The sequence below is a fragment of the Mus caroli genome, unplaced genomic scaffold (genome assembly GCF_978045245.1).
Source record: "Mus caroli unplaced genomic scaffold, Mus_caroli_1 scaffold_2, whole genome shotgun sequence".
NCBI lineage: Eukaryota > Metazoa > Chordata > Mammalia > Rodentia > Muridae > Mus > Mus caroli.
Genome location: NW_028227257.1, coordinates 120,936,170 through 120,953,689, shown reverse-complemented (window position 1 = coordinate 120,953,689; position 17,520 = coordinate 120,936,170). Strand labels below are relative to the sequence as shown.

The 17,520-nt window shown below is 45.8% G+C and overlaps 1 protein-coding gene across 2 annotated transcripts in view; it reads left to right on the top strand.

Annotated features, from left to right (window-relative positions):
• Positions 1-17,520, top strand: part of Tanc1 (tetratricopeptide repeat, ankyrin repeat and coiled-coil containing 1) — a 237,244-nt gene that overhangs the window by 136,520 nt on the left and 83,204 nt on the right. For both annotated transcript variants that reach the window (XM_021177913.3, XM_021177906.2), the window contains exon 5: positions 13,709-13,813. In XM_021177913.3, coding sequence (XP_021033572.1) covers positions 13,709-13,813 — 105 coding nt within the window. The remainder of the gene's footprint in view (positions 1-13,708; positions 13,814-17,520) is intronic.

Here is a 17,520-nt window from a genome sequence, read left to right as displayed (position 1 = left end):
GGTCTATGGTCAATCTCTCATTGTGTGATACTTTGATATAATTAGTGAACCAACAGTGATACCTACTAAAGTCTGTATTTGTGGTTTTTTCCCCCCATTTCTAATTCACTTTTTTTCTGGTCCACATTATCCTATCATGTTCAGAGATCATGTCTCCATAGATACTTTTTTGTCTGTTGGTTTGGTTTGGTTTGGTTTTCTGAGACAGGATTTCTTTCTGTAGCCCAGACTGTCCTGGAACTCTACAGACCAGACCAGGCTGACTTCGAATTCAGAGATGAGCCTGCCTCTGCTGGGGTTAGAGGCATCTCCATATATTCTTGACTGTGACAGTTTCTCAGACATTCTTTGTTTCGATGACCCTGGTGGCTTGGGTATGATATTTTGTAGAGTGCCTGCTTATTGAAACATGTCTGATGTTTTTCTCACCATCGGCCAGGTCTTAGGAGTTTGGGGTGACCTCTTTATCCCACAGAGTCGAAGGTGTGTACCAACAGTGTAGTTCACCTCTCTTGGTTGATCTTCGTCATCCAGCCAAGGTTGTGACTGTTCACTTTCTCCACTGAACTTACCCTGTCTTCTTCCCTCCCTGCCTCCGTCCACCACATAAAGAAGACACTTTATTCTCTGCATGGTCACTGTGCAAAGCCCACAGGTAGGGCTTGGAGCAAAGCCCGTCACTTCTGAGCTTGGAGTATCTATATAAATTGTTGGCGATTATTCTGTATCTTGAGAGCTGCCTCTTTCCCCGTTCATTTATTCCAGTACAGACTTAAGTGTGCACGGACTTTCAGATTTTCCCCTGTGTAACAAGCAGCACTCAGGCCTTTGCATCCGCTTTGGTGCCTGGGTGGCTCTCCGTGAAGTCGGGACCTGCCTAAGTGGGTGTGCTGTGACTATCCAAGTGTACAATGGGCAGGAAGTTGTTGCCTCTGAGACTGAATTCCTTAGTGTAACTGCTAAGCATATATGTGTTACCTAAAACCTTAAAAACATCCAGGACTTCATCCCACTTAGGGTGGCGATCATTTCTTGCCTTGATGGTGAAGAAACCTTTCCCAGCAAGCCTCAGGGCTTTTGTCTGAAACTGGCATCGGAGCAGCGCCACCTTGTGGTAAATACTGAGTCTTCCAGGGACAATGTCTTCTAAATTCTGAAACTCTTAACTGTTCTAGCAGCAAGTTTTAAAAAGAAAAATAGTTTTGTTCTTTAAAGGGAGGCCGCTACTTTGGTATATGTTGTGTTATTACCAAGTTTAGATAAAAGATACATGAGTTATAGTTGTTCTAAAAACAAAAGGAAGTAACCGGGGCTGAACAGTTCAGGGATTAACAGTGGTTTCTGCTCAGTCACAAGGACACAAGGAGTTTGGATTCCTGCATTCTTGTCTGGCAAGTGCCTGTTAACTCTAGCCCCAACTCTTAGGGACCCGGTGCCCTCTCCTGGCCTCGAGAACACAGGCATGGGTATCCTGTGCACACATGGTTTTGAAAGCGTCAACCTGATGTCAATCTCACCCAGCTTTAGTAGGATAGTCAGATACATTGTAGCAGCTTTCGCTAATAAAAGCCCCACAGGCACCTGGGCTGTGCTGTGTTCAGGGTAGAAAGCCTTCTTTCTGTTGTCTTGAACCCAGAACACTGACAGAGTCAGCCCACTGCTGAGGGGGTTGCAGTGGTCTGGGTCCCTGCAGGGGAATGGTGACAAATCGCTCTGTCCAGAACATCACTGCATGGTGTCTGCAGATGTTTCAGTGCGCAGAAGGTGTGTGCTCACGATCAAGTCTGTTTGTCTGACACAAGCCCAGTCTGCTCTTCCACTTACTGACCCTGTACAGTAAGGTCCTGACTGCCGAGATGGCTTCGTGGTTGAGACCAGCGTGCTTCCTTCCTCAAGACACAGCCAACACAGCACAGCAGCGAGCTGCCTTGTACTTTCAAGGACATGGGCAATGATGCATGATGGGTAGCCTTGCTGCCTGGGTAGGAGCTGGAGGACAAGGAGGGACTTGGAGTTCAAGAGTCCCTTTCCTTCCACTAATATTTTGAAAGGAAGGCTTGACCTTACCAGGTTGAGAGACTCTTTTAAGATGAGCCTTTCATCTCTAAAATGAATCTTACATTGCTTTCAGTGTATTCTAGTTACAATTTAGAGCATGGTTTCCATAGCATTTAAACTCAGTTTCTGAGCGTTGCATTTATTAATTAATCTAAAATCATATTTAATATGAATATCACCTGAGACTGAGACACAATTCAGGTAGGACATGAAGGCTGCTCAGTCTTTCCGTTTACTACACTTTTTTTTTAAAGACTAGGAATTCTCTACTAGATATACTCTGGTTCTGGTAGAAGTGACAAGCGTGTTCCTAATAACAATCGTGTTGCTCTCTGAGTTTATTTCAGCTCTTCATTTAGTCGTAAACTCTGCTTAGGTTGTAGGACAGCTGATAAACTCAACCCAGGAGAGGTGAGATTAGGGACAGAAAATGTGTGTTACTATGTCAGGATTAAAGTTGGCTTCGAGTACGGAGCCCCGTCAAACACATAATAGTTGAAACAAGACACCTACTGCCCTTTCTTTTTAGCAGTGCACATTACCTACAAGTACCTTGGTGCCATGAAGTTGCCCCTCATGGGGGGGAGGGGCTGGGAGGAGTTGGGCATGGTGGGGCTCCCATGTTGGTATTGAAGCGTAGGTGTTCCCTGGGGCTATGGTGGCTTGTTATCTCCATTTGGTGGTTTCAGCTGTTTGTCTGTCTGAGCCGCAGGCACCATCCATAGAGTACTTGTCTGGGAAAATGCTTACCTTCTGTAGCTTCTGGTGGCCACACCCTCCACTCTCTACTTCTGTGGCAGTCTTATCCCCTCCTTTCTCATACTAACATGCATGTGTTTGGGACCTGCCTGGATGATTCCAGATGGTTCCTCACCTCAGGGATCTTATCCTAACCCCAGTCTCTGTAGGCCTCTAGAAATCAAGTGACTTGATTGGGGACATGTCTTATCTTATCACACACTTCTAACACAGTACTGCCTGAAGGCCTCATGAAAACTTTCTAAGTTACTCTGCAGACATGTCCACATCCCTTGCCAAAGGAAAGAGAGAAGAGGAAATAGGGACATCTCTCAGCACAGAGCCTCAGCTTCAACAAATGCATTGGAATTGTGTAAATGCCGGCACAATGAAGACAGAGAGCGGTTCTGCATCCCAGTATATTCATATATTCTGTTATAGTTGGCTGCACCCTGAAGCCCTGGAAACCCACGGTCTTTCTCCAAACCCAGAACTTTGCCTTTTCAGGATGTGATGTGTAGAGCCATCTAATGCACACCCTTTTGAGTCCAGCTTCTTGGCTGGGTGCACTTCAGACTCATGCATGTCACAGTGGGTATCGATAAACTTTTACTGCCTGTTTTACAAGTAGTCCACTGCATGCATATGCCACAGCTTGTCCATTTGCCAGTTGGAAGTCACTTGGGTAGTTTCCAGTTTGGGGTGATGATAAATGAAGTTGCTTTAACTGCACGCACACTGTCTTTTGTATAAGCACAAGTGTCCTTTCCCTTGGGGAGGGACTTAGGGGACTTAGGAGTGGAATTGCCAGGATCATATAGTATGTACGATATATTTTGTATGAAAGCATCAACTATTTTTGAAAGCAGTTAAACGTTTTGTAGTCTCACCAGCAGAACGGGAGCTAGGTGGTTCCGCATCATCTGCAGCTGCGCCTTTTGTGTGGTTGAAGGTGTTTGCTGTTCTGTAAGGTCTGCACACTGTCTGAGAGGGGCTTAGGGATCTTTGATGGTCTCTGTATCCAGCTCAGCTGAGAGGGCTTTGTTAACTGTAATTGATGCCACTGGATTTTCTGTAGCCCAGACAAACCTTGAGCCCACTGTGTAGCCAAGGATGACCTTGAACGCTCCAGCCTCCTGCATCTACCATCAAAGTGCTAGGAGTACAGACTTGGGCCACTGCATCTCACTTTATGTGGTGCTGGGGATTGAACTCGGGACGTTATGAATGCTAGCCGGGCACTTTGCCAATTGAGATACATCCCCAGCTCTCAGACTGTTAAAAAAACAACAACTATAATTCATCTTCTTTATAACCTGTAAGTCTTTCCACTTAACAGTCCTTCATAGATACTTCTCTGTAAGAGTGATTGGTGTCTGCATCTCTCAGGCCCTCTTCGCCCTGATGTCAGTGCCCAGAGGTTAGATGGATATGACGGAATGAGACAGATGATTCTGAGGGTGAGGCTGAAGGATAGTATGTGTGTGTCTTTGGGGTGGCCATTTCCTTGTGGTGTGGAATAGGCAGGTTCCTATACATGCTGAGAGGTGGCGGAGTATCCGTGCACACATGCACATCAAAGGTAAAGCCAAGGGAGATGGGCTACTCCTACCTTACCACTGAGAGTGAGACTCAGGATTGTTCTGCTCTGACCCGTTCCTGGATGCTAGGGAGGAAGAATGAAGCAGGAACTCAGCACCTTCCCACGGGGAGGGGATCTTTAGGTGGGTGAGACACCTGCTCTTCATCTGCCTCTTCATGTCTCTTATCTGACAGAAGGGCGGAGGGTTTAGAGTAGGTGTGCTGTAGCCATTGTACTAAATGAAAGTTTGAGGAAGTATTTGCAAATTTAATTTTTTCCCCCTGAGAAATATTACTTCTTAACAATTAAGTAAAATGCATTTTTTAGAAACCCCTTTCTTCTTGGGAGTCAATATCTGTGGGAAGAGACCTTCAACCTCTCAAGCATTCCCTACAGTGACTCCGCCCCCTCACCTGCAAGCATTTCCTACCGTGACTCCGCCTTCCTACTGTGACTCCGCCCCCTCACCTGCAAGCATTTCCTACCATGACTCCTCCCCTCACCTTCAGGTCCTTCGCTGGCGGTGCCTTTTCCTCTCTGATGCTTTCCCTAGTGACAGCACTGTGCCATGACAGCTCTCTCTCTCCTTTTTTCACTTGATTGTAAGCTTCCTCAGGAAGTAGGCAAGGCCACAATACCTATGGGGGGGGGGGGGGCGGCGGCGGTGGTGTGGCTCAGTAGTTAAGAGTGCTGGCTGCTCTTCCAGAGGAGCTTTGTTTAATTCCCAGCACCCACTTGGCAACCCCAGTTCCACTCTCACATAGACATACAGACATGCAGTCAAAATACTGATGTACATGAAATGAAAATAAATTTTACAACCCCCCCGCCCCCATGGGTGGGTAGCCCAGAATTGCTCTTGTAAGGTGGGTCTGAGAATGTGCATTCTGACAACTATAGGTGACCACACTCGGGAATGGAGTGCCCAGAACCGGCAGGGGAAGAAGGTTCCCAGGATCCTCTTCTCTCTCTTTGTATTTAGCTACTTCAAAGGATGCAGGATTCCTTTCCTGCCGTAGGACCAACCAACGGCAGAGCCATCTCCTCTGCCATCTCCTCACTGGCTGTTTCCGTCTCTTCGGAAAACTGGGACATGACCCTTCCAGGAAGGGAACAGATCTTTCTTCCAGGGCCACCATAAAATTAATGGCTCTCCCTTTTACTTAAAACTGGTTCATACCAGTTGACTACACCTAAGCTGAAGTGCCTTGAAGTCAGATTTTAGTGCTTGGAGTATTTATTAATACGTACAGTAAGATATCATAGAGGTGGGACCCACGTCTAAGCACAAAATTAATTTATGGTTTATATACCACAAAGACATGACCTGAAGGTAACTTTAGACAGTATTTCAGTGTGCTTGTGCTTTGATGGTGGCTTGTGACGTGAAAGCAGGTGGGACATTTACCACTTGTATATCAGGTCTCTGCTCAAGATCCAGGTTTGAGAGATATTCTCATATTCTCCCCTCTCCCTGCTCCCACCCCTTTCCCTCTCCCTCCCTCCCTCTCTCCCTCCTTCTCTTTCTCTCTCTCCCTCCCTCTCCCTTCTCCCCTCTCCCCTTCCCCTCTTCCTGCCCCTACCCCTCTCCCTCCCTCTGTCCCTCTTTCTCTCTTATCCTCTCTCTCCCTTCCTCTTTCTCCCCCTCTCCCTCTCTCTCCCTCTCTCTCCCCCTCTCCCCCTCTCCTCTGTCCCCCTTTCTCTCTGTCCCCCCCTCTGTCTCTCTCTCTCTCTCTCTTTGTGTGTATGTCTGCCTCTCCCTGCGTGTGTGTGTGTGTGTGTGGTGTGTGTGTGTGTGTGTGTGTGGTGTGGTGTGTGGGGTGTGTGTGTGTGTGTGTGTGTGTGTGTGTGTGTGTGTGTGTTATTTAGCCACAGAAGCATCAGATTGCCCTGGAGCTATAGTTGCAGGCAGTTGTGGTGCTGGAAACTCAACGTGGGTTCTCTGCAAGAGTAACAAATGTTCTTAACTTCTGAGCTGTCTCTCTAGCCACCACTGGCTCCCAGCAGCTTTTTTTTTGGTGGTGGAGGTGGAGGGGGGGAGTTGGTTATTTTTAATTGGTAGAACAAAGAATACTTTTGTCAGGGCTTGCGGGTGGAGATTGTTTGACTTTGCCTTTCTCAGAATGAATCTTCCCAAGATGCTAGCTTTGGCCTTTGGCTACATCTGTGGGCAGCCATCACTGCTTTAGCCCTCCCTGAGTGCAGGATGGGTGGGCTGAAAAGTCCCTGTCTGCTGCAGCCTCTGTTGACTCTAGTCTTCCTCCTCTTACCATATACCACGTTTTTACAGCTCCCACATTCTCTTTGGAAGTTGTGTTAGTTAGGGTTTTTATGCTGTGAACAGAATCCATGACCAAGACAACTCTTACAAAGACAGCTAAGTGCTGTCTTTATAATTGCGGCTGGCTTACAGGTTCAGAAGTTTATTATTTATTATATTATTTATTATTTATTATATTTATTATTTATTATTCAGATATTTATTATTATCATGGCATGAGGCATGGTGCTGAAGGAACTGAGAGTTCTACATCTTGTTCTGAAGGCAATCAGAAGACTTTCTTTCAAGCAGCTAGGAGGAGGGTCTCAGAGTGACACACTCAGAGTGACACACCCCCACAGTGACACACTTCCTTCAACAAGGCTCCACCTCCAAAGAGCACACTCACTATGGGCCAAGCATATTCAAACCACCACTGGAATACAGGAGGAAAGAGGTCAAACTTTAGAAGCTCTGTCTGTATATCCTGTTCTTCTTAAAAAAAAAAAAATCATTACAGATCTGTATGAGTTTACGGGCAGCCTGGTCTACACAGTGAGTTCGAAGCCAGCCAGAGTTACATAGTGAAACCCTGTTTTAAAAACAAACAATAAAACTAAACCAACAACAACAAAAAGAAACTCTTTAAGACCGGCCATGTCTGGTGCATGCTTCTAATTGCAGCACTTAGGAGGGGCACTGAGGGTGTGATACCAACTTGGCCTGCGTAGCCAGGTCCAGACTACAAGACTCTGCTTCTAAGAAAAGGTGTGTGCTCTGCTGCACTCTGCACTCTGCCTTCTTCCTTTGTGACTGGAACTGGGCTGATCTCTAGTATGCCCCAGCATACCTCGACGGTGCTGTGGTTACAGATGCATACCGATGGTCATACCTGTTTTTATTACTGTGAGCATTGGAATCAGAATGCAGCCTCTCGTTCTTGCGTGCAGCAAGTGTCCTGTCCACTGAGCCCTTTCCACCCGTCCTGAGCCAGTTTTTGTTTTTTGTTGTTGTTGTTGTTTATTTTGTCTTTTATTTATTGAGACCAAAAATCTCTAGAGACTGAGAGCAGCCCACAGTAGTTTGCCATTTGAATTTGCTAATGAAAATCATTGGCTCTAGATAAAGAGCACTCTGCCATCGAGAGAATCCTTAGTCTGTTTGATTTTCCTGTCCTGTGCCCATCTTCCAACATGAAAGGTGAAAACTGAGCCCAGAGAAAATTGATGGGACCTTTACTGCTGTGCAGTGGGCAGCCTCAACCCACCCCGATTATTGCGTGCACAGATACAGGCACAGAATTGTTTTTTAGCAGAAATGCTCTGAAATGAGAAGTAACTTCTGCCCTCCCCTCTTTTACTGCCTGGAGATAAAGCCCAGCTTGCTTTATTTCTATCATCCTCCTTAAAAACATTCCTTATAAGGCAGTTTCTAAGCAGCAAAATAGCTGTGTGATGAAAAAGTCCAAAAGAGTAGGAAGGCCGGCCTCTGGGAAGAGTGTGTGCATGCAGAGATGGAGTACTAGCGGGGACAAGGCTGAGCCTTCCGTTGGCAGAGTACAGCGACTGGGGTGGCTTTACCAGTGTCTTCCAGGCCCTTCTCCGGGATTAAAGCAGCTGAGCGTGTCTGCTGGGCTCTGGCCACTGAAACTCTGGGACTGTATCTTCTGTTTGGCATGTTTTTTCTTTGTATCCTTGGATTTTGAGGGTCCTTTATCATTTTGGGAGCCCCTTCATTAGCACATAGAGAGCTGAGGAAAGCAGATTGGTATAGGGAAAGAGATTTAAAGTTAGCTCACAGGCAGGGTAGTGGTGACATAGGCCTTTAATCCCAGCACTTGGGAGGCAGAGGCAGGCTGACCTCTGAGCTAGCCCGGAGTACATAGTGAGTTCCAGAACAGCCTATGCAGAGAAACCCTGTCTTGGAAAGCCAAAATAAATAGATAGGTAAAACCCATATGGAATAAGTTTGATTTATGATCAAGAATAGGCCATTCACCAGATACAGCTCGGATATCTGTAATCCTAGCCCTTAACAGGTGGAGGCAGGAGGACTGTGTTCTTAAGGTCAGCCTGGGTAAATAGTATATTCTATAATATGTCATTTTGGGCTACATAGGGCTAGCCTGGGCCAACTGAGACTCTGTTTGTTGTTGTTGTTTTTGTTCTGTTTTAAATCAAACAAAACACTGTTACCTTAAGCTTCTTAATCTAGACCAGGCTGGGACACAGCCATCTGACCCTTATTAGCCTACAGGAGTGGGAAAGTCACTGGTGGTCTTTGTGGGTCTCCCTTTTGCTACCAAAGCATGGTCTGAGATCCTGTCGACACCTCAGACCACACTGCATCAAGACTATCTGGGGACACCACTAAAGGTGGACAGCTTCTTGATGTGGCCTTGGGAGACCACGATTCAGGAGTGACCACCAGGAATAGTCATCTGGCCAACACGTTAAACACGTTAGCTCACACTCAGACCTGGCAGCCTTGTTTTTTAGAGCTCTTGCCGTAGTGCAGAGATGTAGCAGGAGCGTCATTCTCTTTGGGCACGTGCTTTGCAGCCTTGCCTTCTTGGTTTGTGTAAGGAGGAAAGTTGTTTTGCTTTAGTCAGTGCTGAGGGGATGTGTAGTGTCTGTTTTAAACAGAAGCCAGTGTGGACAGGCACTGGGCAGTAATTTTCCTCCGAGTGACAGGACTTAAGGGAAATGGGCTCTTCAGTACTAATCTGGGTCCATAGTTGTCTGGCTGTTGTATTTGGAGTGACTTTAAGCATGGACTTTACGCAATAGATGGCCACTCCAGGTGAAGACCAGTGGAGGTAACCGCACCAGTAAGGTCTCGGTCGTCCTCACTTTGAAGCTGCAGCCTGCGTGGCTGACACATTCCTGACTGACACTCCTGGTCACTGTACACTCTTGCTTTCTCCCTGGGGGTGTTCCTCCCTGTATTACCTCAGTCCTTTTATGACTCTGTTTCTTTCAGTCAAGTGACTTATGGGGCAGAATCTTTAGTTGATAGAAATCATCTACCCCCGTTCCCCCATATCTTTACTTATATATGGCTCTGCTGAACATTCAGACTGTGCCACAGTGTGCTCAGGGGTCTGCTAGCTATGGGACTTGGCAGGTCTGAGCTTCCCCAGAGATGTGCCCTCTGCATCACATCCTGCCTTAGTGTCCACCGTGTCTGTCCATATTACCACAGTTGAGTAGAGAGTAAGGGATGTGTATCATTTTGGCCCATTAGTGTGCACATAACATTTTTTTTTAATCCCAATTTATTTTTATTTTAACACTACACTTCTCGGGGGCTTTGAACTCATCCTTCCTAGAAATAAATTCACCTGCCAGGTTCAGGGAAGAAATATTCCTGGCTCAGGAAGAGGCCTCTTTTTCCACCCCGCTGGGTTGGCCTTGCTGGCCCCTGTCTCTGACTGGTCTGAGACTCTCAGGCTCTCTGACCCCTTGGTGTTTTTGTTCTGCTGCGTCCTCTGCTGCATGAATTCTCTTCCCTACCTCAGGAAGAAGCCAGGTTCTCACCTGTAGCTGTCCCCTTTCCTTGGCTGCTTCTGTTTAATCCCTTTACTGCGGCTTTCATGGTGTTTCAGAGGGAGAGAGGGCAGACGAGTCTTCATCTGCTTTGCTTGATAGAAGCCGAGCACGAATTCTCTAACGATCAATTGGGGCAAGAATAAAACCTCTCCGCCTATAAATGTATCTTGTTTTACAGCGTCGGAGGTTCCGCTGTTCGTGAAAAGCAATTTAAATAAAAGGGTCATGCTGGAGAACAGTTGTTTATATTCGCTTTACTGTTTCTGCTGCTAGTAAAAGTTAGGGGACATGCGGGACACACAGCATGAATAAAAAAGCCTTGCTACCTGCTCTGAAGCCCTCGCTCTTGCTCAAACTAGAGTTCCCCGTGGAGGCTCAATCCTGGGCTTCAGAAAGGCACAGACAGCTGTGTGGATTCCTCAGTGCTTGGAGCAAATTGTTGGATTTAACTCGAACCTCAGTTTCCCCGACCTAAAAATAGCGAATACTGTGCCTTTCTCCCCAGATTCCTGGCTCTCCCCAGGTTGAATGCATGGGTGATAATGGTTTTATTTACTTCCCTGTATTCTAGATCGCCTTTCATATCCAGCATCGTTGTTTCTGCCTGGGAACCAAATTGGTCTGGTCTGGGTCCTCATGGATTTTGCCCCCACTGTAAGAGCTTTGTCTGCCTGTTTGTCTCCTAACCCCAGGGGGCATAGTGAGATAGGCATAAGAGGGAGATGAGAAAGGAGGAGTATGGTGATTGAATCTAGATGCATCCAGATCTTTTAACATCTCAGTCCCTCCGGATTGGCAAGCATGAACTTGTAAGCAAGACTCTGAAGGAGGGATTGACTGTAGGCTGTGCATGTGATAGGTGAGTGCGCTCCTAGTGAGCTGTGTCCTTAAGCTCTTTTCACTTGGTGTTTTCAGATAGCCTCAGTAAGTTACCTGGGCTGGCCAGGAAGTTCCTCTGTAGCTGTGGTTGGCCTTGAACCTTCGACCCTAGCTTTGCTTCTCCCGTAGTTGAGTTGAGCCTACTGGACTGCTGTTCTGGGTGTGGCTTAAACAGATGGGTGTGGCTTCTGAAGGCTCTGAGTGACAGAAGGCTCCTGTGCCCACCTTTCACAGAAACCACTGGCTATGCCTGGGAAATGATCCACATTTTAAGAAAGCGCCGAGCTGTTAAGAGAGGGTGCTTTTGAGGGGATAATGGGTAAGTTCTTTGAAGCCCGGAACTAGATCCCTGGATTTGCTGCCGTTGCGCTTTGATGGGTTCTGGTGAGTGGGGCAGGGTATCCGGAGCCGTGGGTAAGGCTGGAGCTGCAACGGCTATACATCATTAGACAGTTGTAATCAGAGGCGTTGCTGCCTCTTTGCTCTTTAACTGTAAGAGATAGGATAGCAGCGCTCCGAGTTGCTGTTGTAGGGAGCTGGGGACAAGCCAAAGCCTGTATAGTTTTCAGCTCTCATGTGCCCCACTCTGTTTCTTTTGTTGTGGCCACCTTGCTGTTTCTGTTCTTCCTGTCAAATGCTTTGGCCTTTTTGTTTTCCCTCTTATGCATCTTGAGTGTGGACGTATATGTGTATTAGATACAGTCTGGATGCTGTTGTATAGGCAATGGTCCCCACTTAGACTGTGAACATAGTTCCCCATTTCTGTAACCATTATACTAAAATTCAAAACAGTCTTCTGACAGAGTTAGATAAATTTTTAAAACAACCATGCACTTCAATGCTTCATTAGTCATTTGTAATCATGCGTGCTAAAGTTTGAAGTAGCATCCTTTTCTAAGAAGAAGCTCCTTTGATAACACAGCCTGTTTCAGACGCAATATATTACCGCCGGCTGGAATTGAGTTGTTTTTCTATAGATGCTTTTACAGTAAGCCTTTAGATGGCAGCATCTCTCACCGTAAGCCATACTTTGAGCACACTCTTTTCAGACGTATGAGATGTACAGACAGGAGGTTGTTCAGAGTCTGTGTGTATCACCCTTTCACTGTGAGGACAAGGCAGGAGCACTGGCCTGGTTAGGGCACTGGCCTAGGCTGCTTAGAGGACAAGCATTGGAGCTTGCCTAGAGTAGTGTCTACCACCTTTTCTGTGACCTTGTGTAAGCTGTTACAAGGTCAAACAGGTGATTCTGGAAAAGGGAACGTAATATTTAGATGGCGCAAATAGACATTATCTTTGCTTTTCAAGTCACTGTAGGTATAGTTCATAGACCAAGTAATTCACTTATCCAGATATGTGCAGAACTGTCATTTTTTTTAGCATGTTTGCAGACATGTTATGAATGATTTGTGAAGTTTGATTTTAGAACATCTTGTTACCTTTCAAAGAATTCCCTCACTCACTACCCGACAAGCTGGCATATCTTTAGCCCTGGCAAGCATTCAAACCTTTGGTTTCTGTAGGCTCACCTACCCTGGAAGTTACATGTCGAAAGGCGTCATGTAGGATGTGGCTTAGCATATTTAAAGTTGGTTCATGTTACAGCATGAATAGGTGCTTCGTCTCTTCTCCTCTCCTAGTAACCAGTGTGTTCTGCTCTCTCCACTGATGGGCCTTTGGTTGTGGCAATCACGCTGCTGTGAACACAGTCTATCCATTTCTATGTGGATGTACGGCTGCATGTGCATAGAACTGCTGGACCCCATGAGAACTCTGTTGAACTTTTTGAACAACTGCTTAGCTGTTTTCCAGAGTGACTTCATCCTTGTCCCCAGCAGCAGGGAACGGGAGTTCCATTCAGTCTCATCAGGAATTCCAAGAGCTTTCTCTGGAGAGGAAAAAAAGAAATCATAAAATTATAAAGAATCCCAGTGGATGTGGTAATATATACCTGTAGTCACTCCAGAGGCTGAGGCAGAAGGATGGATGTCAGTTAGGCATGCCTGACTCAAAAATAAAACAGAAGTGCCAGATCTTTCTGATAAGTTTTGGTTGGGAGAGGGGAATAAGACTCTCAGCGTTCCCAGTTCCCAGATCTGTGCCGGACTGTTGGCCACACCCAACTTGAGGGCAGCTGCTTCAGCTGCCAAGAAAGCAGCCAGGAGTCATCGGTCCCATAAGAGGCCCACATTCAATGGCAGGTCTTGTTGATACCAAGGCCAGCTGTTTTGTAATTCACGAGTCCTGCCTTGTAGATACCAAGAAACCAAAGCATCTGTATCCCAGGGACAGGAAAATAGCATCTCAATAGAACAGCAGTCCTTACCGCTGTGTTGGTCTGAACATGTCAAAACCACCTATTGTCACACAGTAAGGACAGCCACGGAAACTACAGCAGAGGAGAGTGGCTTCGGTTTCGGTCAGAGTTTACGTTCTCCAAACGGAGCTCACCCTGGTCTCCTTTGGCAGGCCAGACTGGACATTCTTGTGTCTGCTCTGAACTGACAGCCTGTGTATTCAAGGGAGGGAAGGGCCAGCCTTTAGGCGTGTTTGGGTCTTGGTAAGGACACACATTGTATGTTCTGAAACTCTGTTTGTATCTGGAAAAAATTAGCTACACTCAGATCTTTCCCTCTGCAGGTCCCGTCAGGAAGCCCAAGTATGTGGAAAGCCCCAGGGTGCCGGGAGATCCAGTTATGATCCCGTTCAGAGAAGGGTCCAAGCCCTCAGAGCCCAGTGCAACTGGTAAGAGTACCTTTTCCATGATGTCTGCATCTTTCCCTAAAGACTGTGCATAGTAAGTAGCATTCTCCATTTCAGAAAGAAACCTGAGAGTCTCTTGCAAGAATGCTTCACTGAATCAAATGTATTTGGGAGGTGTTTTTCCCCTTGGGCAATTGACAGAGATTTGTTTAGCTAATGTGAATTCTTGAAATTGTATACAGTGGCAGAAATAGTTGAGTTGGGTGTATTTGCATTGTTTGAGGCTTGGGTCTTGTATCCTCTGAATTCTGACCTCGCTGGGTTTGGGAAGCATGCAAAGCCAGCCAGTTGACTTTGTTTTTTTGTTTTGTTTTTGTTTTATACAAACACATTACCCCTCCAGAATATTTAAGAGCAGGCTTTGGCTGAGAATCTGAGACTTTCACTAAACAAGCTCACTTAAGAGCACATGGTGACTTTGGAAAGCTTTTTAAAAGTTAAACATCTGAGATTTTTCTATAGAGGGAGCATTGGATTAGGGACAAAGAAAAGAAAATCCAAACTGATTGAAGCCTCTTTTCTTTTTGCCATAAAAGTCAATGTATCACACCCCACATACTTCTAAGTCAAAGTGTACGTATAACATGTGTTAATGCTTGTGGCGTTTAATAGATGCATTAATAGTTTGCGTTTGTTGTTTATTTGTTGAGACAGGGTTTCTCTGTATAGCTTTGGCTGTTCTGGAATTCACTCTGTAAACCAGACTGGCTTCGAACTCATAGAGATCCGCCTGCCTCTGCCTCCCAAGTGCTGGGATCAAAGGTGTGCACCACCGCCACCACCTTGGCTAGGTTTTGTTATTTTTTTTAATCAGCCCCAAGACTTTGTTTGTTTGTTCTTGCCTGGGATTTGATTGGTCCACAGAATGTTCTAAACCCGTAGTGTGTTTCCCTGCACACACATGAGAGTAAAACTCTTAGCCTGTAAAAGCTTGTTTTCTCCTCTGGGGAAGCAGAGGTAAGCGTCTAATTACTTCCAACACTGTAAGACAGTCATCCATGGGAAGAACACCCGGATCTCCACTGTAGAACGCCTATGGCCGGCTCCCTTCTGCCTCCCCCATGGTAGGAATGGAGAACCCCTTCCTTTCATAACCACTGTGTGCATTCTGTGTCTGCTGAGGCACGGGAAGACGTAGGGTAGGCTGAACAGTGGAGTGTATAGTGCTGACCTGAAAATGAACTGAAATGCAAAAGCTGGAATGGGTAAACAGGAGATGGTTTTGGGATGCACTGGACAGGCACTGGTGCTGATGCAGGCTTCCTGGCATGAGGAGACCACCCAGTACCGTTTGGGTAGTAGAAGCAGCGCACATTGAAGATTTGTGACTAGGGGGATGAAGCGGTTGATATATAGGTGTTGAAGGTTTGTGGTACGGACAACTTAGGTCAGATGGCTGTAAGTGAGGGCTTGGGGACACCACTGAACTGGCCACTGCAGGGATAGAAAGGAAAGTTTATTGGGGATCAAACCGAGACTATCTGGGGGGGGGCACAGAGAGGAGTTGAATGGCAGAAAGGCAAGCAGCTTTTTTAAATACCATTTTCTTTCTTTTTTTTAAGATTTATTTATTTTATGCATATGAGTACACTGTCGCTGTCTTCAGACATATCAGGAGAGGGCATCAGATCTCATTACAGATGGTTGTGAGCCACCATGTGGTTGCTGGGAACTGAACTCAGGACCTCTGGAAGAGCAGCCAATGCTCTTAACCTCTGAGCCATCTCTCCAGCCAGAAGCAAGCAGATTTTATATAACAGTCAGCAGGGTGACATCTTTGAGCTGATACTGGCTTTTCAGTTGATCGGTATTAAGATGCCCTTGCCACTTTGGGATAAATTAAGGAACTTCCTGGTAAATAAAAGCCCTCCTTTAGCCTTCTGTCTACCTAATAAAAATCCTTCTATTTACCTGGCCAAAGTTCTTCTGTTTAGGACTTGTCAGAGCACTGCAATTCTGGGGGCCACTTTGGACCTAACAGATGCTGTGACATAGAGAGAGACAGCCTCTCCCCCTTGTCTTTCTTCGTTGAAGGGAAAACAGAAATAGTCTTCAAACTTGAGTACTGGTCATCATACTCAATTCAGATGAATTCTGTCACCCCATACCAGAATCTCTACTGACCAAAGACTTCGTAGTCCTGGCTTGATTAAAGTCCTGGAGTTTTTACTATATTAGACATGGATACCATCAGGAGGATTCATGGGGCTTCTATGATGGATTCTACTGATGTGAGAAGAGGAGACAGACTTCAAATTTTATTGGACTAATAAGAAAAGTGGTTACAAATAATTCTCATTGTCAACTCCTCAGGCTTGAGGCAGATTTGGACGCCTTTCCTGGCAGGAGGAGGTGTGTGTATACTTGACCGTGGGCCAAGCTAAACTCAAGAGCAGCCATTGGTCTTGCTAGAGTGGCCAAACCTTGCACGTGTGCTCATTCCTAAGGTTGCAGCTCTCTGATTCGGCTTCCCCAGACCCCGTTAGGATGCATAGGTTGCAGATGCGAGCCCTGAGACATTTACAGTTGGCTAATTTTAAGAAACAAGGTGTGTTCCTCTTTGTGGGTGTGAGACAGGGGTATGGCTCGTGTTTCTGGGTACATAATCATATGTAGAGATAGCCACGATGTGGCACAAGCTCCAGGAGTTACTCTGTTGGCTGCTGGAGAGGCAGTTGCCTAACGAAATTGAACTTGACAATTAGCAAAGGGTGGCGTGATTTGCAATCCTCGTGGAATCTTTTAAGTTTCAATGGAGTTAATTAAGCCTGCCATATCAAAGTGTAAGTGTTACGTCCAGATCATTGAACCTAAAGTGGACGCTGGTGCTGAGTGGAACCAACCGAGCTTTGAATATTATTATAAGCCAAGCATGCACAGAAGCATGATGGGTAAACTCTAATTCCCAGAGTTTAATATCGGCATCGTAACTCAAGTTCCACTTGAAAGTTTGACCTCCTCGCCTCCCATGCTTCCTTTGGGTGCTCTTATTTATGTCCCTGTGACCCCCTGGCTGCTGTCAGTAGTATGTAACGTGACAGTATTCGGCAGATTAGCAGTCAGTCGAGCACAGCTCCTCCTGAGATGCCTTGGAAATTTCACTTAGACTTGTGCAGTATCAATTTATTCCAGATGTTTAAGTTACATGCTCCTCCATTAACTCTTAGTTTGTTTTTGTTTGTTTGTTTGTTTGTTTTTCCCAGTGTTTGGAATTTAAGTCAAAAGAAAATAAGACCAATGAGCATACATTTTTGTTTACTAAGCTAGCCATCTGGGAAGTAGGTTCAACCAGATGAACTTCTTTTTTTCTGGTAAGCAAAAAACTTGTTTATTAAAGTTTACACAAGCCTGTAAACATCTGTAAGGAAAGACGTACTATATACTTTTTTAATATTTTGAAATATGTTTGAAACATGCATTTTTTTTTAAACTCTGGCAAAAACAGTGACTTAATGGATTGAGAAAACAGCACTTCTCTCTTTCCTCTCCCCCCACCCCCGCCTCCCTCTGTCAAATGGTCCTCATAACCTATGCACCAAATAGAACAGGCCCTTTCTGCATAAGCATCCTGTCATTAAAACTCAGTGTGTTCCTCTCCCCCCCAAAACAATACCTCTTCCTCTACAGGGGAAGGAAGCTCAGGGGAACTACAGGTGATTACTAAACTGCAATAAATAGCTTTAGTTCTT